Source organism: Rousettus aegyptiacus, unplaced genomic scaffold (genome assembly GCF_014176215.1).
Source record: "Rousettus aegyptiacus isolate mRouAeg1 unplaced genomic scaffold, mRouAeg1.p scaffold_m13_p_14, whole genome shotgun sequence".
NCBI lineage: Eukaryota > Metazoa > Chordata > Mammalia > Chiroptera > Pteropodidae > Rousettus > Rousettus aegyptiacus.
Window position 1 is genome coordinate 40,033,426 of NW_023416289.1, and position 27,278 is coordinate 40,060,703.

The 27,278-nt window shown below is 49.1% G+C and overlaps 1 protein-coding gene across 3 annotated transcripts; it reads left to right on the top strand.

Annotated features, from left to right (window-relative positions):
• Positions 1-475: 475 nt before the first annotated feature.
• Positions 476-26,360, top strand: SUPT5H (SPT5 homolog, DSIF elongation factor subunit). Of its 3 annotated transcripts, none has more exons than XM_016166813.2 (30): positions 476-544; positions 824-898; positions 5,220-5,385; positions 8,345-8,410; positions 8,955-8,966; positions 9,443-9,512; positions 9,630-9,698; positions 9,805-9,870; positions 10,125-10,155; positions 10,527-10,595; positions 13,572-13,823; positions 14,941-15,030; positions 15,139-15,209; positions 16,663-16,768; positions 17,005-17,098; positions 17,189-17,325; positions 17,784-17,939; positions 18,035-18,181; positions 19,006-19,152; positions 19,239-19,364; positions 21,685-21,769; positions 22,124-22,243; positions 22,328-22,430; positions 22,517-22,644; positions 22,738-22,843; positions 23,277-23,435; positions 23,542-23,710; positions 23,822-24,025; positions 25,770-25,865; positions 25,940-26,360. In XM_016166813.2, the coding sequence occupies exons 2-30, from the start codon at positions 827-829 to the stop codon at positions 26,081-26,083; spliced, it is 3,261 nt and encodes a 1,086-aa protein (XP_016022299.1). In that variant the 5' UTR covers positions 476-544; positions 824-826; the 3' UTR covers positions 26,084-26,360. The 3 variants fall into 3 exon arrangements, with proteins under 3 accessions (XP_016022299.1, XP_016022302.1, XP_016022301.1); XM_016166815.2 differs by having other exon boundaries at positions 534-655; XM_016166816.2 differs by lacking the exon at positions 8,955-8,966.
• Positions 26,361-27,278: the final 918 nt, after the last annotated feature.

Below are 27,278 nucleotides of genomic sequence, written 5' to 3' on the forward strand. Positions count from 1 at the left end.
CGGGTCTGTGGCCTGTTAGGAATCGGGCTGCACAGCAGGAGGAGAGCAGCAGGGCGATGGAGCAAAGCATCATCTGTATTTGCAGCCGCTCACCAGCACTAGCATCATAGCCTCAGCTCCACCTCAGATCATCGGGCATTATATTCTCATAGGAGCAAAAAGGTTGGGGACTGTTGTTTAGAGGGTCCATGAAATAAAGCATGATTTATTTGCTAATTTGCTATTACTTGCAAATTCTCAGCCCCCTCAAGGCATGGCACACCGCGTTAGTTGTCTGGACTAAATTTCAAGTTCTTACTCCCAGCTCGAAAAGGCCAGGTCCAGGGGAAAATAACTTTCCCACCATTTGACCCTCCCCAAGATGTCGGCTCTGAGCCCTACATTAAGACAGCTCTGCCACTCTCAAGATGGCAGCCTGGAAGTGCGTAGCGGGGACGACCCCGGAAATCTCGCGTTAGGGGAGGCCAACGGGTTGGTTCTCGCGAGAGGATACGTCAGTCCCAGCCAGGCGTCGTGTGAACAGCAGCTGGTGCCGAAAGCGGAGGTGGGACTGGGGCGGTGAGGGGTTGTTGGACACTGACGGAGCAGGCTCGGAGGGTCCTCGGGAGCTAGGGAGGTGCAGAGACCGGATTCAGGGACTCTGGAGGTCTAGCAGGTGGCGTAAGGGAGTCCCCTTTCGGGTTCACGGTTGCCAGAACGAGACTGCCGGAAGTGCGCCAAGGGGCTTTTCTTCTCTCGGGGAACCTGCGGGGAAACTGAGGCTTGGGGTGGCGTTCGGGATTGTGGGATGCGCTGAGGCAGCTTTCTTTTCCTGCAAGAGCAGAAGATGTCGGACAGCGAGGACAGCAACTTCTCTGAGGAGGACAGCGAGCGAAGCAGTGACGGCGAGGAGGCCGAGGTCTGTGGCTGGAACACTAAGGTGGCATTGCGCGTGGGGGTGGGGGGAGGGGAGCAGGCAGGAGCAGCGCAGAAGGGCCCCTGGGGAGCTCAGAGGCGATTAGAGTGAGCTCTGGCCTTTGGGAGCTTCCAGGTTGTCGGGAGAGAGAAGCAGGCAAGCCCAAAATCAAGCAGAGGGGTAGGTGCTGGAGGCCAGGGATGCTGCAGGTATGGTGAAATGACAAGTGATGTCCTGGCACATAGTAAGCACTCGCTGTTAGTTCTTACTTTCAGGTATGCGCAGTCATTTCACTAAAATATTTTTAGGACCTACTATGTGCTAGCCACAATTCTTTGTCCTTGGGCTATACCAGTAAACAAAACATTTTAAGAATCTTTGCCCTTGTGAATGTAAAGAAACATAACTGATAAGTCAATCATTTAGTAAGTTAGAAGATACTCTGGAGGAAAATAAAGGAGAGAATGGGAATGGGGGTCCTTGTTGCATTGTGAATAGGATGATCAAGGTGAGTCTGAGTGGGTGACATTTGAAAAAAGACTTATGGGAGGGGAGAGTGCGAGTCATATAGGGAAGAAGAGTGTTGCAGTTAGAGGGACCAGCAAGTGCAAAATCGGCAGCATGTCTGCGGTGGTCAAAAAGTGACAAGGAGTCCAATTTGGCTGGATCAGAGTGAGTGCAGCAAAGAAGTAACAGGAGCCAAATTATATAGGATCTTGAAGGCTGTGCTGAGGAATTTTTTCTTAACTGAGCGAGTCAGAGCCATGAGATTTTGAGCAAAGGAGGGATGTGATCTAATGTTTTGAAAAAATCACTCTGGCTTTGCACTGTTTTAGGAACTAAATATCAAACATTTCTGGAATATATCTGATTTAAAATATTCTCTTATTCACTGTTATCCTCTTTTATTTATTTCTGACTTTACTCATTTGTTGAGCAAATGTTTGAGCATCTACACTGTGTCCCAGATACATCCTAGGTGTTGGAGGGAGAGTGGAACAAGCCAGGTGTTTGCTTTCATGGAGTTTAGTAGACAACAGTTAGAAACTAATCAATGAAGAGATGACACTGTGGTTATAGGGGTCTCATTTGACCTACAGAAATGAAAATTTATTTTTCTAAGTTACCTACCTACACTTGTAAGGGCGGTTTCATGTAAAAATCAAGATTTCCTGCTTTTCTGGGAAAATGGAAGGAGCCAGCAACCAGAGACCCAGGATTGTTCTACACACTCGCTCTTTGCCGAAAAAGTGGCATCCTTCTTTAGAATTGGGAATTTTCTTCAGTTCCCAGAATATGTCAGTTGCTGTTTGTCATCATGCCTGTCTTGTGGCAGATTTAAGAAAAGGAAAATTTTCATATACCTGTGTTCTGGAAAACAGTTAGAAGGGGAGTGGCGTGGGTTTCCCTGGAACTGCCCCACTTATTTACGTGCTCTAGTTCTCAGTGTTGCCTGCTTGCCCTCTGTAGGCATGTGATTATCATTCCTTGTGCCCACCGGGGAGTCATCAGCTTCCAGAGAAGAGTTGGAGGAATTAGGATATTGTGGTGGAGGTGCGGGGCAAGTGGGAGGATTGCCAGGAAGAGCCTTTTCTTCGTGCTGTAGTGCTAGGTTCTTGGTCTCTGACTCATGGCTTCAGGACACTGCTTGTGGTTAAACCCTAGTGATAATGAGACCAAGATCCCTGATTCCTTTTCCTGTCTGGGGTAGTCTGGTTTTCATGGTGCAACTCTCACATCTCTAACACTATACTGGGCTGGCTCATCTGCTGTCACTAGGTGAGGCAGGAGTGCAGTATGAAGCCTGTCTTCACTGCCAGAGATAGGACTGGATGGGCTTTTCAAGCAGCCAAATGTTAGCATGGTCCTCGAAGGTCCTATAGATAGACAGGGATGGTAAAAAATGAGCCACATTGGTAAATAATAAATACATTCAGGGGATCAGCTGGTTCACTATTTTCAGCCCTAGTAACCTCTTCATTCATTCATTTTTGACAAGTGTTCCTTGAGTTCCTGTTATGTTGGGATCACTGTCTCCCTCCTGGAGCCTTCCGTTATGGGGTGGACAGTTTCATAAACAGAGGGACAGGGGTGGAGGGGGAATGCTGAGGATGGGTGGCGTAAGAGCACGTTCAAGTCCTGAAGTAACACAAAGATAGTAAGGGGAGCTCTCAGGGAGTGGGGAGCCAGATTTGGAAAGAAGGCTTTGCTGGGACTGAACCAGGGGTGTGATGACAAGGTTTCTAGAAATCAGGCTATGCTCCTGTTGTAGTTTGAGTCATTAAAATGTGGGACTTTGTGGGCTGGCCAGAATTATGAATTAAGCAAATATTTTTTAAGTCATCCGTTCTCAGCCCTGGGTTGGGTGATGTTGAAATAATATCCTGGGCCCCGCCTTCAGGGGCCTCACAGTTGTCAGTGCTATGGTGGAGGAATCCCAGAAGGTTGTGAGCCCAGAGGATGTGCCTGACTTTTCCTGGCGGGGAGAGGACAGGCATGACTGTTGGAGGGGAGGGTATTTTGATTGAAGTATGAGCAACAGGCAGAGCAGAATGGCTTTTTATACAGAGGACCAGCATGGATGATGGACAGTGCTAAGAGAGTGTAGTACAAGAGAGTGTGGTTCAGTGTGGCCAGAACCTAAGAGGGAGAAGGAGGCAGTGGGCAGAGTGTGCGCTTCCAGTTTGGGCTGCTAAGGAGCTTGTTTTTTACCTAAGGGCTGAGGGAAGCTGTAGACATGTTTTAAGCGGGGAAGCAAATGATCAGATTCATGTTTTAGGTCATGGTTTTCTAAAATTATAGGGTGCATTCTAGGGTGGGGAGGATATGAAGAGAGGTGCTTTTACGTGGAATAAGTATAACACTTTCAGCCACATTAATTTATTTAGTGAGAAAACTATTTCCTTTTCAGTTCACTTCATGTCCTGTCTTTTGATTGGGTCAGGGACAGAGTTTCACTTTGGTGCTACATGTCTGGAACACTTTTCTGAAATTTGCTAGTCTCTGTTTATCAGGGAGGACAGGCCTTAGGAACATTATCGTGTTGGGACTTAGCATTGTTTTGCTTGTGTCTTTATGATTACTTTCTATTTATGACAAGCTAAACTTTAAGAAGTTTTTACTTCAGAAATATTTCAAAACATAGAAAAGTTACTCTTTTAAATTAAATTAAAATGTGAGTGAATTTAAAGAAAATATCAGATAAACGGGTTGTGCTGATTTGGCCATAGGAAGAAGTCATAAAGTTAATAAGGAAAAGATTGCGGTTGAGTGAACATGGTTTTGTATGGATCACTGCCTTTTGTGACTGGTTTAAAAAGAGGGATTAGAGGCCAAGAGACCAGAAAGGAAGCTGCGGTAAGGATTCAGGTTTTAGAGGGCAACATTCTGGCCTAGGCTTGGGGCTGTGGGGATGGGGAAGAAGGGATGGATTGGAGAGGTGAAGTTCAAAAAGTAGAAAGATCATGAATTTGGTGCCCGATGGGAGCTAGAGAAGGCCAGCACAGTTCTAGGGGACATGATGGGTATGAAGAGCCCAGAGGCATCCAAGGGGATGCTGGCACATGGGGGGCTTTAGTTCTGGAAAAATGAAGGGCTAGAGACAGACAAGGGTGTCTTCTGCAGAGAGAGGAACTGAGGTTGTAGAAGGTAAAATGGCCAGGGAGAGAGTGCACGGAGGGAGAAGCAAAGTGGGCCCTAAACTGAGCCTTGTGATTGAAGCCAGTGTTTGAAGGGCAAGCAGAGTAAGAGGAGCCTGCAGAGGAGCAGCCAAAGGGGTTGGAGAAAAGTCAGGAGAGCTTGATGTGACAGACACCAAGGGGAGAGCATTTCTAAAGGGAGGGAGTGGTCAGTGGTATGAGTGTGTCATACGTAAGGACCAAAGAATGTCCATGGAATTAGCAACAAGAGGTGGTTAATGACCTTGACGAGCACTGTAGACAGATATGGAGGTCATTGACGCAGAGATGTCTTCCACGGCCAAAGGAGTGGGCGAGATGGCCTGGGGAGGTATAAAGTGCAGAGACAAGGGCCAAGGGCCAAGCCTCATAGAGCTATACAATTTCAAGGTCAGGTGGAGGCTAGCAAGGAGACAAAGGGGTGGGGGGAGTCTGGGTTAGCCCCCTGGTATTGGTTGGGTGGTTGATGGTGCTCTCGCTGGGATAGGATGGCTAGAGAGGCCTGGCTGGAGTGAATGGGTGTGTATGTAGAGCACAGGGGGCTGTGTTTGGCCAGGCAGAGCTGAGGTCAGATTGGGGTTGGGGGGCATGGTGTCTGGACTTGAGGGTACAAAACTGTGGTGTACCAACCCTATCTGACCCTGCAGGTGGAGGAGGAACGGCGGAGTGCAGCAGGCAGTGAGAAGGAAGAAGAGCCCGAGGAAGAAGAGGAGGAGGAAGAGGAAGAAGAATATGATGAGGAAGAGGAAGAGGAAGATGATGACCGGCCCCCCAAGAAACCCCGCCATGGTGGCTTCATTTTAGATGAGGCTGGTATGTCACAGGGATGGCAAGTGCTGAGCAGAGGCTGGACTTATATACCTTCAGTTTCACTTCCTGAATGTACTTTAAAAAAGTGTTTGGTAAATGTTAAACATGCACAATAATGGATACACAAAGCCCCCCTGTACCATCTCCCAGCATCAGCAGTTACCAGCTTAATACTGACTGTTTTGCTTATTTCTCCTTACTCCTATCCACCACTGGATGATGTTGAAGCAAATCCTAAATATATGACTTTTACCCCCAAAATATTTCTGTATATATTTCTAAAAGATAGATCCTTTTAAAGCACACAGTCATAATACCGTTGTCATTTTTTTTTTTTTAAACTCACAACTTGTGCTTATAATGGAAAACTCAGATGACCTAGAAATAGACAATAGGACATGATAATGGAGGGTGACAGATCTGGGTCCCTCCTGGCCTGGCTCTGCTCTTCTCTCTTGTCTCGCACAGCGTCTTGCCCCTTTAGTACAAGGGTGACAAACAGTTCTTTCTATTCCAGCAGAGGTAGTTTGAGGATTTGAAGGAACGTGCCTATAAAGCACATCAAATTGATGGGAACCCAAAGTTGCCCGGCTTAGAGTAGGCCCTCAGAAAACAGGGCAGTTATTTATGTATATTCTGTAGGCCCACATTATATAGGCAGTTTTGTAAACTGCGTTTTTTTACTCAACGTTTGTGGAGGTGGCTATAACATAGTGTAAGTTAAATGAATTAGTGTGAAGAGTTTTCTGAAACAACTTTTGGCACCTACGCTCAATAAATGTTGGCCGCTGTCGTCATCATCATCATCATCGAAATAGCAATTTTTTCCAATGGCTGCATAGTGTTCCATTCTATAATGTGTTTTATTTAATCTCCTGTCGAATATTGAAGTTGTTTATGTTTTTTAGCATCATAAGCAGCACTGCTGTGAACATCTTCACATATGTTTAGACACACACAGAGAAGTTACTGTCTAGACCAAGGTTTCTTAACTTTTTTTGTGGCCTCTTGTGGTCTGGTAAAGTCTGTGGACACCTTCTGAGAGTCATATTCTGAAATGCACAGAACAAAAATACAGGATTCCAAAGGGAACAATTATATTGAAATACAGTATCAAACTATTAAAAGAAAATTGTTACATATGTGTTGTTAACACTTTTAAATAACAGGATTTTGGGGGGCAGGTCTGGTAAGAATCTAATTTTGAAGTAGCAATGAGTGGATGATATTTTGAGATTTTCTGCTGCTGAAGTGTGTATGAAAATTTCAGATTTCACTGCTAATCCTGTTGTGGTTTGTTGCCATCGTTCATAATTAATGGAAAAGCTAAATTTCAATTAGAGATTAGTGAAAATGAAGATGTAGTTTTTTTCATCTAACTTAGGCCCTGCGGATTGTCTGCATGGTAAATCCCTACATGTCAAATTGCTGGGCAAAGAGGATATATATGTTTTTAAAGCTTTTTGATATCTCTGGCCAAATATTGGCCCCTGAAAAGGTCACACTGGTTGATGCTCCCACTAGCCGTAGACGAATGTGCTTGTTTTCCCCACAGCCATGTAAAGGGGAGTGACTTGGAACACTGTCCCCCATTTTCTAGGGACCCTCTCACCCCAGTGGAAAACAAGAGAGCAGAGGGGCAAGAGATGCTCTGGGTGTCCCTCACTCTCAGAGAGCTTTGGCCCTTTCTCAAAGGCTGAGGGGCAGGAAGTTCTTGCTTAGAGAACAGTCTTAGATAGCAGATGGGCCCAGATCAAGAGAATGGATAACATGCCATCCAACCAGGACGTGGGACACCCATGTGTTGGTGGTGGGTGTGTTGGGCACTGCCTGTTGGTAGGCTACATCCGTGGCAGTGCCCCCTAACACTTAACATGCGGGACCCCTATATCCAGCAGTTCCTGTTTAGGAATTCATCCCACAATTAAGCCCACCCAGGTATGTAAAGACATAAGAACAAAGACACTTATAATCCTGTTTGCAGTTGTAAATGTTCAGTGGCTTAAATGTCCATGGGTGATAATGGCCTAGTAAAATGAATTACAAGGCAGATAATCAGATAGTATATGAGGCACGTGCTGTTTATTATGGAAGAGCTGCAGGCCAGCGTTATTGCTTAGAAAAAGAAGGTACAGACAGTGTGTTAAAAGTTATGTGGGGGGGTGGGAATAGTGGCACAGATTATCTCTAGACAAGAAGTGTCTAGACTGAGATACTGGGGTTAGAAGAGGGCGGGAAAGTTGCTGTACACTTACGTCGCCTGTACACTTGGTTTTTTCGTTGTGTGCTGGTATCACTGTGGTGTTAGTTTTTAGTGTAATATTTGATGTGCACCAAAGCGTATGTGTAACGTAGCAAAGAGGTTAAGTGCTGGACCCTGGGGGCAGGCTGCATCTCAGGTACCAGCTGAGAGTCTCAGGTAAGTTAGAGAACCTCTCCAAACATCAGAGCCCCTCCTGTGAGGTTGGAACAGTGATGGTACCTCCCGGAGGGTTGTGGAAGGGTTCAATGACAAATCTGTGGCAAGTGCTCAGCACAGGACGGGGCACCCAGTACACTCTTGGTAGATGTTAGCCGTTATAAATGTAAGAAAAGAATAAAATCAACCATCCACGAATTCTGTCTTTTAAAAACCTGCATACCTGTCTTCCTTCCCTTGATAGTGGAGAAGGAACTTTTCTGCTCGCTCATTTAGATCTTATATTTGAAGATGGGTCTGGGTGGGGGTAGGGGAAGGGATAACACAAAGTCAGGTGGATCTATATGGGAAACCTGACCCAGCTGCTTGGGCAGCTCCATGGCTTTAGGTGAGGCCCTCACCTTTCTGAGCTGCGGCACCCTAATCTATAAGGTGGGGTGGGGGGGTATCATGTCCATCTCCCAGAGGTGGTTTCCTGGAACTGTTGTTATGAGATCCCCTTTGTCCCTGCTGCCCCCTGACCACTTGGCTTTCGTGTTTCAGATGTAGACGATGAGTATGAGGATGAGGACCAGTGGGAGGACGGAGCAGAAGACATTCTAGAGAAAGGTGTGTGTGGGCCCCGCCTTTGGAAGACCATTGGGGGCCACGGACCAAAAGGGTCTGGAGAGCCCGTCCCCCACTCCCATGCCCTGCACCACACCAACCCCCACCCGCCTCACCTCGCTTCTTTCTGTCGTTGCCAGAGAGATCGGCTCTGCACCCTTTTCCTTTGAGGCCCATGAGTTGGGGGGCGGGGGCTGTGGGGTGGTGGGTGTTATGGGGAGAGGACTCCGGGATCCCAGGGCCCCAATGAATCCCTTCTGGGGCTATAGGGTGGGTGGGCTCTGTCCCAAGATACCCCCCACTTCCTGGGCCAGTGCCCCCTTCCCTGTTATTTTCCGTTCTGTGTGCCTCATACATTTCGGCTTCTCCCCCAACCACCTAGTGCCTGGCCTTTACTTTTGATTTTCAACCTTCCTGTGTCCCTTACCCTTCCCCCAACCCATTGGTTGATTTCGCTGCTATAATTTGGCTCATACTTTGTCTGCCCTCGCCCACCACCACCACCACCACCACTACCACCACCACCACCTCCACTTCCTCCAAGTAGAAGAGATTGAAGGTAAGAATCTGGAAACTCTGATTCCCCAACTCTCCTCCCATATCCTGACATCTCCTCCTTCCTGCCCTTGGTACCCTCCCTCTCCCCAATCCTGTTAGGGTCCAGAGTCGGGGGGTCTGGGGCCAGGTCTCCAGCAGTGATTGGCCTGGGAAAGTGTGTGTGTGTGTGTGTGTGTGTGTGTGTGTGCGCGCGCGCGCGCGCTCGTGCATGTGAATGTTGGGGGCAGGGATGGAGTTCAGGGGAACAGCTGGATGTCCCCAGTGGCTGGGCCCCACCCCCAAGTCTTTTCGTGAGAAGCGTAATGCTAAGCAGCACAGGGTAGGAGGGTGAGGGTTGGGTCTCCGCAGCAAGGAACCTTCTTCCCAGGGCCTGCCTCTGGCCCTCCCAGCCCCACCACTTCCTCCAGGCCCCTGCTTGTCACTGCCTCTCACTCATTCCATCTGCCCTTATTTATTTATTTATTTATTTATTTGCAGCCTCCAATATTGATAATGTTGTCCTGGATGAAGACCGTTCTGGGGCTCGCCGCCTACAGAACCTCTGGAGGTAAATAGGGAGGGGAAAGGTGATGAGACTGGTGCCCACGGGAGATTTGGGGGCAGGTCGGGTCACCCCCTCTCTTCAACCTCTGGCTCATGTTTCCTTTCCCGCCTCACATCCCAGGGACCAGCGAGAAGAAGAACTGGGCGAGTATTACATGAAGAAATACGCCAAGTCATCTGTGGGAGAGACGTAAGGGGGTGGGGTGGGCCGGCGGAGGGCCGGGGCAGGTGGTCCCTTTGTGGGAAGGGTCTGTAGTCTGACGGTTTCTGTTTCCCACTTGCCCTCGTCTCTCCAGGGTGTATGGAGGGTCCGATGAGCTCTCCGACGATATCACCCAGCAGCAGCTGCTCCCAGGAGTCAAGTAAGGGAGGTGGGACAGGAGGGCTGAGGTGGGACTCTTGTACTATATTTGGGTAATGTGCCCAATGGGTCGCTCCCCAAAAGAAGTTAGGACACAGTCACACAGGCAGAGCGGTGTGTGGGAGGGCACACCGCTCTGCTTAATGGATGGAAGGATGAAGAGGGGAGAGGGTGCGGAGTGAGGGGAGGAAAGATGGGTGTTTCACGGCGAGGAGTCAGTTTCACTAAGGGTCTTCCTTTTCCTCTCCTGTCTAGGGATCCCAATCTGTGGACTGTCAAATGTAAGGTGTGTTCTCTGGCCTCACGGCCTGGCAGAGGCATGGGAATGAGGGACACGGCCTTGTCTGTGAGAACTGTCCATGTGTCTGTCCTAGGTCCCTTGGCCTTTCAGCCTCTTGGTCCTTCTCTTTCTGCCTCTCTATCCGTTTCACTCCCCTCACCCTCTTCCTTCCCTCTCCTCCCCTTCACTCAGTATCTCCCACCTTTGTCTTTATTGCCATCCATCACTCTTGCTCTGTATTTCTCCCTCTCTCTTCCTCTTTGTCCTACTTTATCTTTCTTGCCCAATGACCCTTTCCTGTGACTATTTCCTGCCCCCTTGCCCATGTCCTGCCCTCCATCTCATCCTCTTTCTTAAGTCTGCCTTTCTTCTTCTAGATTGGGGAGGAACGCGCCACAGCCATTTCCTTGATGCGCAAGTTCATTGCCTACCAGTTCACAGACACGGTAAGCCTAGGCAGGCGTCTTGGGGGTGAGGGACAGGCCAAAGCTCAGAGGGAGGAACAGTATAGGTTCAGGGGCACCACTGCTTGTTAAGTGATCTGCTTCAGCCCCCAAATGACCATTCCCTGGATTGAAGCGTTCCATGCCTGGCAGAACTGTTGTCCTCGCACTCTCTGCCTTCCTGGCTGGGTTCACTTCGGAAATCAGCCATCTCGCCTCCTGAACCTTTTCTGCTTGAGTGAGTTCTGCCCGTTCACCAACCCTGTTGGGCAGCCATCACCCTCTTACTGTGTGGGAGAGAGTCCTAGGATAGGACAGTGCGGCTAAGGGGGTCAGGGATAGGCTCGTCTGGAGAATTTCCTCTTTCACACACAGTCATCAAACATTTCCTGAGCCCCTGCTCTGGGCTGGTCCCTGCACTGGGAGATACTGAGGATATAGCAATGTTCATGCCAGAGCTGGTTGGTCCCTGTCCCTTCAGGGCTCACTCAGCACACAAAACACAAAGTAATGCCACCCGCACACAATTAAGGGCAAAGATTTTTTTTTTTCTTAAAGACTGCCAGGGTTTACATCCTGGCCCTGCCGCTTCCTAGCTGTGTGACCTCACTCAAACCATTTCCCCTCTCTGGGCCTCTTGCCTGCCCCTCAGCATCATTAGGATTAAATATCTTTGGACATGTTCAGCTCTCAGCCAGGACTTGTCCAGCAGCTTGTGTTCAATAAATGTTGTCAGAGGTATAATCCTTAGTTTGGAACCAGAGCAGGCCTTATGAATGGTGTCCTCAAAATTCATGAAACGTGGGGCTGCTTGTAACTGCGTCTAGGCTGATAACTCCTTCACTTAATATGACTTCGTGATCAGCATTGCTTTTACCTGCGCACACAGTGAGTGTGTGTCAGTGGGACCAAGTGGACGGTTGCAGATCACGGTTTTAAATATGCACAAACCTCTGTGTTGTGCCCTGGGAAAATTCTACTGACCCCATTTAACTGAATCATCATTCTGATTATTGTTTTTGGGTTTTTTTTGACCAAAGCAGTACATGTATATTGTAAAATCACAAATCTCTCTATATACAGGTCCCATTTTTCACAAATAATTACTGTTGGTTAGTTCTCTGTATGTCAAAAAGTGTCTCTTTTTTTTTTTAACAAAGTGGTGTTACGTGCGTATTGTTCTGCAGCAAGCCTTTTGTCAATGGCGTACTCATCTTTCCATGCTTAGTCAACACAAGGTTGTTTGCATTTTTCACTGTCACAACCAATGCTGAAACAAATTGCTTTTTATTAAAGGTTTTTGCATCTGATAGTCATAAGGGATGTTAGTCTGTAGTTTTTTTATGATATTTTTGTCTGGTTTTGATGTCAGAGAAATACCGGATTCGTAGGATGAATTGGGAAATGTTTACTCATCTAAAAAGAGTTTGTGAAGGTTTGGTATTAATAAATTAAATGTGTGGTAGAATTACCATCGAAGCCATCTATCCTGGTCTTTGTGTGTGTGGAAGGTTTTTGGTTACTAATTCAATATCTTTGCTTCTTACAGGTCTGTTAAAATTTTCTGTTTCTTTCTGAGTCAGATTTGATAGTTTATCTTTCTGTGAAAAACGTTCATTTTATTTAGGCTATCTAATTTGTTAGCAAGCAGTTGTCCTTTGTGTTGCCTTATAATCCTGTAAGATTGGAATAATGTGTTTTCTTCAGTCTTGATTTTAGTAATTGAAGTTTTTTTATTTCTTGCTTATTTTGGCTAAATGATTGTCAAATCTGTTAATCTTTTCAAGGAACCAATGTTTGGTTTTAGTGAACTTCTCTATTGCTTTTCTGTTCTCTATTTTACTTACTTCCACTCTGATCTTTATTATTTCTTTCCCTCTGCTTGCTTTGGGTTTTCTCTTCTTTAGTTTCTTAAGGTAGAAGGTTAGGTTATTGATTTTAGATTTTTTCTTTTTTTAAGTTGGTGTTTACAGCCATAAATTTATTTCCGAGCATATCTCTCTTTGTATTCTAGTAAGTTTTAGTATGTGTGTTTTTGTTTTTATTCATCTTAAAATATTTTCCAATTTCTCTTCTGATTTCTTCTTTGACCCATTGGTTACTTAGTGTGTTTCACATATTTGTGAATTGCCTGAATTTCTTTGTTATTAATTTCTAATTTCATTTCATGGGGTTGGAAAATACATTTTATATGATTTCAGCCCTTTTACATTTAGTGAGGCTTGTTTATGGCCGAACGAGTGGTTTATCCTGGAGAGCGTTCAGTGTGGCCTTGAGAGGAATGTTTTCCTGTTGTTTGATGGAGTGTTCCACCTGCAAGGGTGTGTTAGGGCTATGTGTTTATAGGGTTACTAAAGTGTTCTGTTACCTTGTTCACCTGTCTAGTTGTTCAGTCCATTGACAAAAGTGAGGTACTGTAGTCTCCGATTATTATTGTTGAATTGTCTATTTTTCCCTTCATTTTTGTTAATTTTTCTTTCATATATTTTGAGGCTCTGTTATTAAGTTCATATATGTTTATAATTCTCATATCTTTTTGACAGATGGACCCTTTTATCATTATAAAATGTTCTTTATCTCTACTAACAATTTTTGTCTTAAATTCTGTTTTGTCTGCTATTGGTATAGCCACTCCAGCTCTCTTTGGTTCTAATTGTTTTTTACACGTAATACATGTTAGATCTCTGTGTCACTACATTGATTCATCTGACTTTTTTTTTTTTTTTTTTTGCTGCTACATTGTATTTCATGGTATAGTTAAGCCATAACTTAACAAATCCCTCTTTTGGGGGCATTTTAAAATTTCCAATCTTGTTTGTTTGCTCTAGTAAATAACTTCTGTGAACATCCTTGTGTCTATGTCATTGAGCCAACATGTTTCTGTGGAATGCATTCCTGGAAGAGAGACTGCCAGGCAGCAGTTGTTACTGTTACTAGCAGTGGTGTCTTGCTGTCTCCTTCCTTGGGCTTGGCCTACAGCCCCTGCAGATTAAGTCGGTAGTGGCACCAGAGCACGTGAAGGGCTACATATACGTGGAGGCCTACAAGCAGACCCATGTGAAGCAGGCCATCGAGGGTGTGGGCAACCTGCGGCTTGGCTACTGGAACCAGCAGATGGTACCCATCAAGGAGATGACGGACGTGCTCAAAGTGGTGAAGGAAGTGGCCAACCTGAAACCCAAATCCTGGGTCCGCCTCAAGCGGGGCATTTATAAGGATGACATCGCACAGGTGCCTGGGGGCGGGGCGGGGCGGGGCGGCTGCAGGGGCCCAGACTCTAGTTCACATTTCTGCTCCTCCTTTCGCTCCTCCTTTCCTTTCCTTCTGCTCTTCCCAGCCCCTTCCTGGTGCAGAGAGCAGCACCCACTCAGATTAGGTGAGGCAGAGCCTGGAGTGTACTGTGCACACATAGGAAATGGATGACCGTCTTCTGTGTGCAATCAAAGCGTATTGAGTAAAGGTCTAAGGAGGTGAGAGAGTGAGCCATGTGGAGTTGTTGGGGAAGCATCTTATGACAGAAGGAACAATATGTGAGATAAGACTGTCTAGCTGAAGCAGAGTCAGTGAGGGTCAGGGTGGCAGGAGATGAGCTCAGGGAGGCCCGCCATTGGACTTCAGCTTTTACTGGAGTAAGATGGGAGGGTTCTAAGGGACACAGCGTGGCTTTGTTTTTAACAGCATTACTCTGGTGACTGGTTCTCAAGCAGGGAGGCGTTGCCCCCAGGGGACATTTAGCAATGTATGGATACATTTTTTGGATTTTTTTTGTTGTTGTTATTTCAACTGGAGAGTTGGTTCTAGCATCTACTAGGTAGACGCCAAGGATGCTGCTAATATCCTACAGTGTATGGGACAGTTCCTCACAAGAAAGCATTTCCTTCAGTAGATTGGATGGGACCACAAGAATGGGGAGACCAGTGATGCCATGGTAATCGTGGCCAGTGATAGTGGGACATGACCAAGGTTGGAGTAGCAGAGGAAGGGAAAGAGGTTGGAGTTTCTGAAGGCAGCATTGACAAGATTTGCTGACAGATTGGATATGGATGTAAGAGAAAGGAAAGGATTAAGACCGACTGCCAGGTGTGTGCCTGAGCGGAAGGCACAGTGGAACAGGAGAGAACTGGGAGAGGAGCAGGTGCAGGGGAGACCGGGAGGTCAGTTGTGGTTGTGCTGGGTTTGAGGGACCTTTTAAATGTCCAAGTAGAGGTGTCAGGCAGGCAGTGGGGAGACAGGCCGATCTTCCTCATCACCCTTTGTCCCTTACCCTTCCTGGCATCTCCTTGCCCTTCCCGTGTCTGGGGTCAGGGAGGAAGGGCTGGGGTCTTCCTGACCAGCTGACTGTCCTCAGGTGGATTATGTGGAGCCCAGCCAAAACACCATCTCCTTGAAGATGATCCCACGCATTGACTACGACCGCATCAAAGCCCGCATGAGCTTGGTACTGTGGGGACGGGCTGCCTGTAGGGGAGAGGGAAATGCTTGATCCCTGCTGGTGGCCAAGCCCTTCTCTCTTACCCTCCCCACCCTTGCCCCTTTTCCTCCACAGAAAGACTGGTTTGCCAAAAGGAAGAAGTTTAAGCGGCCTCCACAGAGGCTGTTTGATGCCGAGAAGATCAGGTGAGTGGTTTTGGGGATTGCCTGGATTGGGTCCCCAGAGCTGTGGTACAGAATGTGCCTTTGCAGGTTCCGGCACAGGGGTGAACCCCTGACAGGTTTAGATTAACTGGCATTATAGCCTCAGCCAAGTTACTTAACATCCCTATGCCTGAGTTTCCTCTGATTACAAAGATTGATGGCAACTCCTCCTTCCTAGGACCGTAGTGAGAATTAAATGAAGCAACATGCATGTGTGTCCAGAGTAGCACTTTGCATGTAGTTAAGTGTGGTTAGTGGTATCACACATATTGAGTGGGATTTTTCAATGTGTCAGGCTTTGTAAAAGTCTCTTTCCCTGACCTCCTGATGCCTGGGCAACCAAGACGGGGGTATAGATCATCTTTTTCTCAGGATGCTCCCTTACCCTCCCTGGATATAGCTCACGGCAGCCCAAGGATTCCAGCATTCTAGGCCTAGCATGGGCTTCAGCAGGGTGGGCAGGAGAGGAGGAGGTGGAGAAGTGAGATACTTTTCCTCTGATCTTGTTTTAAAACCTGTCACGAATCAGCCAGACAGCTTTCATTGTCTGGATTGTAGAACGTGCCTTTCAGTCTGGACCCAAGAACCTGGCTAATACTTCCCATGCCTGAATTGGACCCATTTACACCATTGGTCTCCACCCAATTGGGGCCTGCCCTTATGGTGTGGCAGAGAGCAAAACAGAGTGACCTTCACCTCCCTGACATGCCTAGCAGAGCATGCTCAGCCCTCTCCTGAATTCACCCTGTGAATGAGAAGGCAATCAAGTGAGCGGCAGGAGCTCCACCGGTTCCTTTTTTGGGAGTGGGCAAGGTTTTCCCTCCCCACTCTGGATGCATGAGACAGGAACTGAGTTTCCCCCCATCACACGTGCAGGGCCAGTAGAGAATCTGACTCCGACTCACTGGCAAGGCCATATGGTTCGTCCTGTCCAAGCCTCATCCCCGTGTGCCCCTGGAAAATGAGGGGTGTCACAGGCTTTGGGGAGGAGTCAGTGAGGCCGTGGTCGGCCAGACCAGGCCCAGGCCTAGTACTCCATGACCTGACCGTCAGCTGTCCCATCCTTCAGCCAGCTGGTGTTGACAGAGTGTGGATGATGTGCAGGCGCTGCTCCAGAGGAAACTGACTAAACAATACTAAGCGCGTGATTCTCTGGAGCTCCCGTTCTGGTTAGGGAGACAGGTCAAGTGGCTCACCACAGGGTGGCATGTGCTGTGGTGAAGAAGTAAAGCAGGGCGGTAGGAGCCATGCACCCCTCCATGGAGGCGGGCCTCTGGGCTCTGTGAGAGAGGTCACTCCTGCCTGGAGGCCGTGGGTTGGTGTGGCTCTAATCGGTCATCCTTCGGTCCTCTCCCCGCTCTGTCAGAGAACACTGATGTTCAGCAGATTCTCCTCTTAACCTCCTACCAATCTTCTGTCCTACACAAAATCCTAGGTCCCTGGGGGGCGATGTTGCCTCCGATGGTGACTTCCTCATCTTTGAGGGGAACCGTTACAGCCGGAAGGGCTTTCTGTTCAAGAGCTTCGCCATGTCTGCTGTGGTGAGGGACCCAGAGCGGGTCACGCTAATGGCAGTGGGGAGTGGGGAGGCCAGGCTTTCTCCCCAGCTGCAGCCCAGGCCCCAGAGCAGTGGGTAATCTGAATTTATCCCAGGTAATCCTCTAGTTAGGAATGTCCCTTGGGGAATAATTCTCATGGTCTCTCTGGCCTGCTTAGCTGGGCTGTGACACTGACCTTCGTCCACTTCCTCCTCTCCCCCTCGTCTCTTGGGGCTCAGATCACAGAGGGTGTGAAGCCCACACTCTCGGAGCTGGAGAAGTTTGAGGACCAGCCAGAGGGCATTGACCTGGAGGTGGTGACTGAGAGCACAGGTATTTGTTCCCATCTGTAACTTAGGCCACAGAGGAGGGGGTGTTTCATGTCAGGCATCCCCCAAAGCCGTACGCCTTTTGTCTCTGCAGGGAAGGAGCGGGAGCACAACTTCCAACCTGGGGACAATGTGGAGGTGTGTGAGGGTGAGCTCATCAACCTGCAGGGCAAGATCCTCAGCGTGGATGGCAACAAGATCACCATCATGCCTAAACACGAGGACCTCAAGGTGGGACTCCTGCTGCCCAGTTGCACGTGCTGGGTCAAGGGTGTGACGGGACCATGGGTAATCTGGGGCAGCTGCTCAGTTTTAGTTGGCTTGGGTGTATGTGTGTGTCTGTGTGTCTGTTTCTAAGTGAGGGCTTGCCCAGGTTAGCATAGTGTGTCTGGGGTGAGGCTGTCTCCAGGTGAGTATGAGGTGGCGTATAGTGTGGTGTCATGTCTGGGAACAGGCTGACTCTGTGTGGTTGTCTAGGCTGATATCCTGTCTGAGGCCAGCTATCTCTGGGGCATTCCGAGGATTGTCCCGGTGGCCTCAGGTGGTCTGTGGTTGGGCGGTGTCAGCCTTGCATGGGTTTTGGCCAGGATCTTTTCCAAGAACTTGAGTGGATGCTAAAGACGGGCAAGGCAGGTGAGCTGCGGTGGCTTCCCCCTCACTTGATCATTGTCCCCACACTCAATCCCCAGGACATGCTGGAGTTCCCAGCCCAGGAACTTCGGAAATACTTCAAGATGGGGGACCACGTGAAGGTGATTGCCGGCCGATTCGAGGGTGACACAGGCCTCATTGTGCGAGTGGAGGAGAACTTCGTCATTCTTTTCTCTGACCTCACCATGCACGAGGTAGGGGGGAGGGTGGGAGTGTGGCGGAACTGCCCAGAGGTGACCCTGGCAGGAGAGCCACCTGGACCCTGCTTCACCCTTTCTTCTCCTGGCAGCTGAAGGTACTCCCCCGGGACCTGCAGCTCTGCTCGGAGACGGCATCAGGTGTGGATGTTGGGGGCCAGCATGAATGGGGGGAGCTGGTGCAGCTGGACCCTCAGACTGTGGGTGTCATTGTGCGTCTGGAGCGGGAGACCTTCCAGGTGAGTGTGCCATACTTAGTGACAGGGCTTACTCTTGGGGGCTTCCTCTCCCTCGAGCTCCTCATCCTGGGGGTGTGGCAGAACATGGTAGCTAGGAGCCCAGACTGCTCTGGGTTGCAGACCTGCCTCTGTCAGCTGTGGCTGGCTACATGATATTGGGCAAGTGGCAAGTCAGTTACTTTCTCTGTGCCTCAGTTTCCCACCCTGTAAAATGAAGGTAATGGCAGCATCTACTTAATTTGTTGTGAATGAATCACCAAGGTCAGATATACCCTAGCATTCTGTGCTTGCTAAAGGACCGGCTGCTGCAGGTGCCCTCCTCCCCCTTACCACTTCCCCACTGATGTGGGAGACGCACGCATAGTGTTTAGGACCCTGGGCTCAGGATTCACATCTCAACTCTGTTGCTTTGGTGCCATGTTGCCCTGGACTACTGACTTGCCCAGAAACTCCCTCTGTAAGCCAGGAATCACAACAGCATCCAGCTCAGAGGGGTTTTGAGGCTTCAGTGAAAGCTTGTGTGAAGATTTGGCTTGAGGCCTGGGTACAGAATGATGGGTGAACAAACTTTAGCTATTATGTTAATATCTATTCCCCCTCACCAATCTCTTAGGTCCCCGATGCTCAGTCAGGGGGTTCAGTTTCATCTCAAATTACAGCGAACATTTTTGGTTGACCCCGTTCCTACGGGGTAGCACTCTGACACCGCCTGCCCCAGACATCCTGCAGTCTCCTGCAAGGAAGGATCATCCCACTTTAGGGAAGCCCTGCTCCATGTCACTCTGGCCACTCTCATCCCTCAGCATCCCCCACTCCCTCTGCAGGTACTGAACATGTATGGGAAGGTGGTGACTGTCAGGCACCAGGCTGTGACTCGAAAGAAGGACAACCGCTTTGCCGTGGCCCTGGACTCAGAACAGAACAACATCCATGTGAAAGACATTGTCAAGGTCATTGACGGCCCTCACTCGGTGAGTATGATTTCGTGCCCGTCTGCTGCATTTCAAAGAGGAGTGGTAGGGCAAGGCCACAAGAATGACAGCCCTTTTTCCTCCAGGGCCGGGAGGGCGAGATTCGCCATCTCTTCCGCAGCTTCGCCTTCCTGCATTGCAAGAAACTGGTGGAGAATGGGGGCATGTTTGTCTGCAAGACCCGTCACCTGGTGCTGGCTGGGGGCTCAAAGGTGAGGTGGGCATGGTGGCACCCTGTTCGTTGGGTACCTGGCTCAGCTCTCCAACCTTCCCTTACCCCAGGAGTAACCAGGATGGGCTTGTGGAGGACTAGAAGGGCAGATGTCAGTGTTAGGTCCTTGGCAAAATGTGAAGAAGAGGTTTATTGGGATTCCGAGCCATTTACCAAATGTTGGATTCTTTTGGTTTTATTGAGCACCTGTTAGGTGCCAGACACTGGAGATACAGCAGTGAACAGGAGACAAACCACTGTCCTAGAGCCGCTACTCCCAAGATGAACAGATAGATAAATATGTACAGAGTGGAACATGCAGCGTGAGGTAATGACGAGCACTGTGAGGAAAAATAAAACAGAAGGAGATAGAGAATAATAGGGGCCATGGCTTTATTTTCAAGATAACTTTGTTATCTTTGTTCTTTGTTTTTCGGGCTATACCTTATTTCCAGTTCTCCTTAGTAGATGTAATTACTTTTGTGTTTTGCCCGCTGCCTGAGAGAGAACGTCTTTGAAGCCTAAGCATTTTATTTATTACCGTGTTTTAAAGAAGGATTGGTTCAGAAAGGGAGAGAACAGATCTGCTGATTTATATTTTTCATTAATCTGGTAAATGTTATTATTCATTCACTTAATGAAGAGGCTTAGGGGTTGGTTGAACTAGAGGCAAATGGATATAATGTGACAGTGCAAGCAGTGGTGTTTCTAGAATACAGTTAAGTCGTGAGAAGATCAGACACAGCCATGTTCAAGTAGAAGTATTTACTTTTGTTCCACAGTCTGCATGGTTGACGTTTGTGATCATCTTTGACTTACAATGATATAGTACGTTCCTCTATGACGTTATTTACTTCGAGCGTGTGGCTGGGCTTACATCATGGGTTTTGATGGCTTTACTTACAATTCCTGCTTCGGTTCCTCTGACTCCATTTCCTTAATTTGATTTCTTTCCTTAAGTGAGTTTTGTCTTGGGTAATATATGTCCGCGAGGGTACTATCTCGTTTAGGAATGTTATAAAATGATCCAAAATAGTTTGGAGGCAACATATACCTATTTTAAATTTTATAAAATCTGATGACCAAAAACAATTATTTAAAAGTTCAATTCTGTTGCAGTTGACTGTCAGTGGTGTTGAGCAGCCTTCCTTAGCAGACAGTTAGATGTGCCATGGAGGCCAGCAGCGCATTTTCTGCTGGACCTGTGTACATGCTGCCCCTGTGGGAAGCAGTAAGGAGGGGAAGGGGGTGCCACAAAGGAGGGGGCTCGCTCTACTGGAGATGTGTTTATTTTAAAACTACTACAAAATTGCATGGGTCATTCCGATGTTTTTTATTTGGAATTTGAAGTTTAAACTTATTTTGCTGCTCTAAACCATTAACAGGTAAAAACCTGTTCCCGTCTGTTTAGTTTTTTTAAAAAACCCATAAGTTTTAAATGGGAGGTATATAAACTTGATATCCAACTTGTTTTAATTAAAAAAGCACAGTAGTTATTTTTTTCTTGTTACTTTTCTGTAATGAATTCATAAATTTGAATTTTATCGTTGAAAGACCAAATATTACTAGTAAAGCAGTTTTATGTAACATGTACTCTAATACATTATTAGTATATGTCACTTTCATTCTACATTACTTTATGAGAAAGCCCAAAAGAAGCTTATTGGCATTGAAGAGTAAAATGTCTAATTGGCATTTATAATGAAAGTTTTCCTAGTTTTTTCCCTATTGTTTTGGTATTTTTTAATACCGTGATTTATAAAGGATGAGATAGAGAACTATAGGTTGCTGCTTTAGATGGAGGAAGTTAACAAAATGCCTCTTTGAAGAGGTGCATTTGAGCAGAGACGTGAATGATGGGATGGAGAGCCACATGAATATCTCGGAGGACCAGCAAGTGCAAAGGCCCTGAGGTGGCACTTTTAGGAAGGCTGTACAGAACCAGGTGTCAGGAAGGAAATCAGGCCGGGGACCTGGGTGGCTGGGACCAGGAGGTGGTTTCCTCAGGGCCCTGCATGTGGGACGATGAACTGCAGGGCATGCAGTTTTGTTGTCACTAGGTGTCCTGACTGCCACATTTCAGTCCCTCTCCTTGGGCAGGGGAGGCCAGGGCCTCTTGATTGACAGGCCCACAATGGCATAGGGGTGGTGGCAGTTTCACCAAAGGGAAGTTGAGGTATTGTCACCAGAAGGAGGGAGGAATGGCTGCCAGGAGGTTCAAACAAGAGCTGTTCCCAAACACAGGCAAGCAGTTTGGCACAGGGGCTGGGAGCCTGTCAGCCAGGCCCTGCCTGCTAGTGCAGCTCTCGCCCCTTCTCTAGCCCCGAGATGTGACCAATTTCACCGTGGGTGGCTTTGCTCCTATGAGCCCCCGGATCAGCAGCCCCATGCACCCCAGCGCTGGAGGTGAGGGGGAGTCGGGACAGGGATGTGTCTGGGGGTTGGGGGAGAGCGCTTGTTCAGCCCGCACTCACTGAGTGCCTGCTCTGGGCTGGCTCAGCCATGATGAAGATACAGCAGGAGGGAGCTCACAGCCCACCGGAGACCAGACTTCACCACACAGTGACAGCCCAGGGTGCTCAGGGCCGTGATGGGAAAGCCCCGGGCTCCGGTGGGGGGAGTCCAGAGGAGGCTCCTAACCTAGTAGGGGAGGGGGAGAGTGAAGCAGGTGAAGAGGGGGTTTGAGGGTACGCTGGCTGTAGGCTCAGCACGTGAGGGGTGGGTACAGCCCTGGGGACTGGCGATGTTCTCCCTCCCCAGGTCAGCGCGGTGGCTTTGGCAGCCCAGGTGGCAGTGGCGGTGGCATGAGCAGGGGCCGGGGGCGGAGAGACAATGAGCTCATCGGCCAGACTGTGCGCATCTCCCAGGGGCCCTACAAAGGTGACCTGTGAGACCATGTGGAGGCTTGGGGAGGGGCACGATGAAGGAGAGCCCACCCCAGGCTGACCTCCTGCTCCCCACCAGGCTACATTGGTGTGGTGAAGGATGCCACAGAGTCCACTGCCCGCGTGGAGCTGCACTCCACCTGCCAGACCATCTCTGTGGACCGTCAGCGACTCACCACGGTGTACGGGCTGGGCCGGCCAGGGCTGAAAGGGGGTTGTCGGGTGGTGAGAAGGCCCTACTCACCCCACTAGTTCTCTGTGTCCACAGGGGCTCACGGCGCCCTGGTGGCATGACGTCAACCTATGGGCGGACACCGATGTATGGCTCCCAGACGCCCATGTATGGCTCTGGCTCCCGCACGCCCATGTATGGCTCTCAGACACCTCTCCAGGATGGTGAGTGCTCCCCAGGGGCCAAGGAAGAAGGGTGACATGGAGGAAACTGGAGGCAGGACAGAGCTAATGGCACATGCATTTCTCCCATTCCAGGCAGCCGCACCCCGCATTATGGCTCACAGACACCCCTGCATGATGGCAGTCGCACTCCTGCCCAGAGTGGGGCCTGGGACCCCAATAATCCTAACACGCCGTCACGGTGAGGACTGAGAGCTGGGGGTAACAGGGTTCCCTGAGCCAACGGGGGGTTTGTGCTGTGTGCGCGTGGTTATGTGGTTGTTTGGGGAGTAGAGGGGTTTGTATGGCCCACACTGAATTCTGTTCCCAGCCCCAGGCTGTTCTGGGAAGTCAGCATGGCTAGGGGCAAAGTAATCTCTCCAATCCGAGCCCAACAGCATGCTGTAGTTAAAACCTGGACTCGGAGACAATACATGACCTTGGTTATGTGATGGGCTGTGTGACTGGGCTGGCAGCCTCATCTCTCTGACTCCCAGCGAAGTGGAGGCCTCTGGATGGGGTTGTTGTAAGGATGAAGTTGCCTCCATTTGCCTGGCTACAGTGCTATTCTAGATGCATCTCTTACATTGTCGTGATCACCACAGTCGTTCTCAACAGACTTCTTTCCCCAACAGGGCTGAGGAAGAATACGAGTATGCCTTTGACGACGAGCCCACCCCATCCCCACAGGCCTACGGGGGTACCCCCAATCCCCAAACACCTGGTTATCCAGACCCTTCATCCCCACAGGTCAACCCACAGTACAACCCACAAACGCCAGGGACACCAGCCATGTGAGTCCACAGGCCAAGCAGCCTCTGCCCAACCCCTCCCCACTGCCACCGTCTCCTCTTCCCCACCATCTCCAACAAATGTCCTTTTCGCTCCCTTTCGCTACAGGTACAACACAGATCAGTTCTCCCCCTATGCAGCCCCCTCTCCTCAGGGCTCCTACCAGCCCAGCCCCAGTCCCCAGAGCTACCACCAGGTGGCGCCAAGCCCAGCTGGCTACCAGAACACTCACTCTCCTGCCAGCTACCACCCTACGCCCTCGCCCATGGCCTATCAGGTGCTGGTCAGCTGGCATGCCCTTGGAGGTGTTGGGCTAGGATGGGCCTCGGGCCTATAAGGACAGCCATGCCATCTGTTCCCAACAACACTGTCCCTCTTTCCCCTATAGGCCAGTCCCAGCCCAAGCCCTGTTGGCTACAGTCCAATGACACCCGGAGCCCCGTCCCCCGGTGGCTACAACCCACACACACCAGGCTCAGGCATTGAGCAGAACTCTAGTGATTGGGTAACCACTGACATCCAGGTGAAGGTGCGGGACACCTACCTGGATACGCAGGTGGTGGGGCAGACAGGTGTCATCCGCAGCGTCACGGTAAGTGGGACCCAGGTTTGTAGGTGGGCAGTCATCCTCCCATCTCTGTGGTTACTGTTGTTCTTGTTGTTGTTGTTTAATTGTCTAACTAGATCTTCCAGTACCATTTATAATTGGAAAGAGAGATGTATAAAGGTTTGGCATGTAAGTTCCACAAGACTGGGATTTGCCTGTCATGCTCACAGCTGGGACTACAGTTGCCTGAAACAGTGACTGGCACTCAGGAGTGTGCTTACTGTGGGACATAACACCTCAGATCAGTTACATGGACTGAGGGTACCTCTGTGCTAGGCTTTGGCTTAGCACCAGGTACCTACAGCCCTTGGGCTGTCCCTGTTCCAGCACTACTGGTATCTCTGGTTTTCAGTCATCAAGTTCCCTCCAGCCTCTTGGGGCCTTTGCTCATCGCTTTCCTCTGTCTAGAACTCTATTCCTCCCTCCCAGTCTTTTTCTAGTTAACTGCTACTCATCCTGCAGGTAAGCTCCTAGGCTATTTCAGGTCTAGCTCTTAAAGGTCCGTGAAATTCTTTTTCATGCACTCTACCCCTGCCTAAAAGCTTAGTTTACCCTAGTGTGATTCTTTAATTACTAAGCCTGTGTTTTATTTCTAAGTAGTCCTAGTTCCTAGACTAGACTGTTCCTAGACTGTTGATCCTCCGCCGAATAGTATTTGAATTAATTAAACAAACCTCAGAGACCAAGACAGCCCCAGGTCCTGCTCTCAAGATCTCACATTCCAGTGGGACATGTCCTCAGTGTCCCCAGACATGTCCCCAGACAATGGCAGCCCAAGTGGCCAGAACTGGGATGCAGGAAGCTCAGAGGCCAAGGAGAGCTATGTAAACCCAGAGAAGGCACCTTTATACCCCGTTTTGGAGGGGATCAGAGAGGGCTTCCTGGAAAGGAGACATCTGCACCAAGACCTGAAGAATGAATAGGAATAAACCAAGAGAAGTGGCTGAGGAAGGGGTTAATTGTGTTCCAAATAGAGGGGATTTGTGAAGGCCTAGAGGTGAGGGAAAGCCTGGCACATTTGGGGAGCCAATTATGTTTATTATGGCTGAAACATAAATAACCAAGGTGGAAGCCAAGGTGACGAGGCCAGAGAAGTGGCTGGGGACAGGTCATATGCCAGCCTGGGAAATGTAGACTGTATCCTGAGGGTACTTGGGGGGTCATGGAGGAATCTAAGCAGGGATCAGATCTGTGATTTGGAATTAATTCACTGTGTTACCCTATCTGGGATGGATTAGGGATGGTGAGACTCAGGGCTGGGAGCCCGGGGGATGTCAGGCTGCCCTACAGGGTCTGGGGAAGAGAAGAGAGAGGGAGGGAGGGAGGAGAAACCCTTAGGAGGCAGAATGGACAGAGCTCAGAGCTGGAGGTTGTCAGTGAAAGATCTAAGATAAGGTCCAGAGTTCTGGTTTGGGACTGGGGACCCTAGGGCCTTCCCTGAGACGGGCCCAGGAGGAGGAACAAGTGTGGGGAAGAAGCCGAAGCATGTTTGGGACATGAAAAGTTAAGTACCTGAGAAGCAGCTCCCGTTTTGGCCTAAGCTTCATTCTGGTACTTCTCTTGCTCACCATAGGCTCCAGGCCTTGGAACTAGGCCCAGCGTTGGCCTTTCCTGTGTCACCTTGGGAAAATGCCTTCTTAGAATGAGCCCTGAGCCTGCATCCCCTAAGTGTGAGCATCAGTCCTGTGTTAGAAGCAGGATAGGTTGACCAGGCTCTCCTCACCCCCAGGGAGGCATGTGCTCCGTGTACCTGAAGGACAGTGAGAAGGTCGTCAGTATCTCCAGTGAGCACCTAGAGCCCATAACCCCAACCAAGAACAACAAGGTAAGAGGGGTGGCAAGGGGCTGGGCAGGCATTGAGCTGCTAACGTGGAGCCTGACCCCGTGCCCCCTCCTCAGGTGAAGGTGATCCTGGGTGAGGATCGGGAAGCCACAGGTGTCCTGCTGAGCATCGATGGTGAGGATGGCATCGTCCGCATGGACCCTGATGAACAGCTCAAGATCCTCAACCTCCGCTTCCTGGGGAAGCTCCTGGAGGCCTGAGGCAGGCTGGACGGGTGGACTTCAGCAAATAGCTGGCAGATAGTGTCCCTCCTTCCTTCCTTCCTTGGCCCTTGGCTCTGACACAGCATCTGGGCCTAGGCACGGCTAGCCTGATTGTTCAGGATTTCCTTTATTTTCCTCTCTGGGTTCCTTGTTTTCCTCCCTGAGGTTCATGGGAATCAGAGTCGAGTCTGGGGGAGGGTCCCCATCTTATATCCCCCCTTCCTCAGCTTGCTTTTATGTTATGGTCTTTCAATAAAAAGCTGTTTGGTCAAAAGCTGTTAGTGTGTGTGTGGGGGGGGTGGTTTGTAAGTGGGGTCAGTTGTAGACCCCACTTATTTCCTTGCTCTGTGGTCTTGGGCAAATAAATAACTGGGTCTTACCTAAGCCTCACTTTCCCTACCTAGAAAATGATACTGCAAACCTCAGCCTATAAGAGGAATATCTGAGAAGACATGGGGAGGAGATTAGAGCCTGCCATGTGATTGAAGTTACAGCTTACTCATGCTTGAGTTATGTGAAAATCACAGTCAATATCTCCCAGGAAACCTAAGTTCCTGTTGTGCCAGACACAACATGATCTTTTCTCTTGTTGAGCCTCCACAGAAGTTAACACCAGAGCTGCTGTAGCTTGTCTGATGGCTTGGGGGTGTGGGTGGGGATGGAGAGCAATGTAGAGAATGGGGCTTAGTACTTTGACCTTCCTTCACCTTCTTCATTTGATATACCTGTCTATACAAATGTAAAATATACAATGTATTATAAATATTTCAGATGTTCAAAAAGATATGATACCAGGAATATCATGTCCTCACCCCCCAGCTTAGGGAACAACATGTACCAGATGGGACCCACTTCAGCAGCACCCCCCATCCATTTCCCCCTAGAGGTATCCACAACTCTGATTTCTGTGTGTCTGCCTAACTTTGCACTATTTAATACCTTAGTATTTATCTCTAAATATTATGTGGTCGTTTTATATGTTTTTAAAGTTTACATAAAAGCTATCAGACATTTCGACCTCAAAATTTGAGGATGATCCAGTGTGCGGCCTCTAATTCATTGATTTGCATCTGTCACTTTAAAAGACACTCATGGGAGGTGGGGCAAGAAAGGGCTCTGAGAGCGCAGAGAGAAGACAGATCGGTCTCCCTCCCAGCTCCACGCGAGGAAGCGAGTTTGTGAGGGCCGGCAG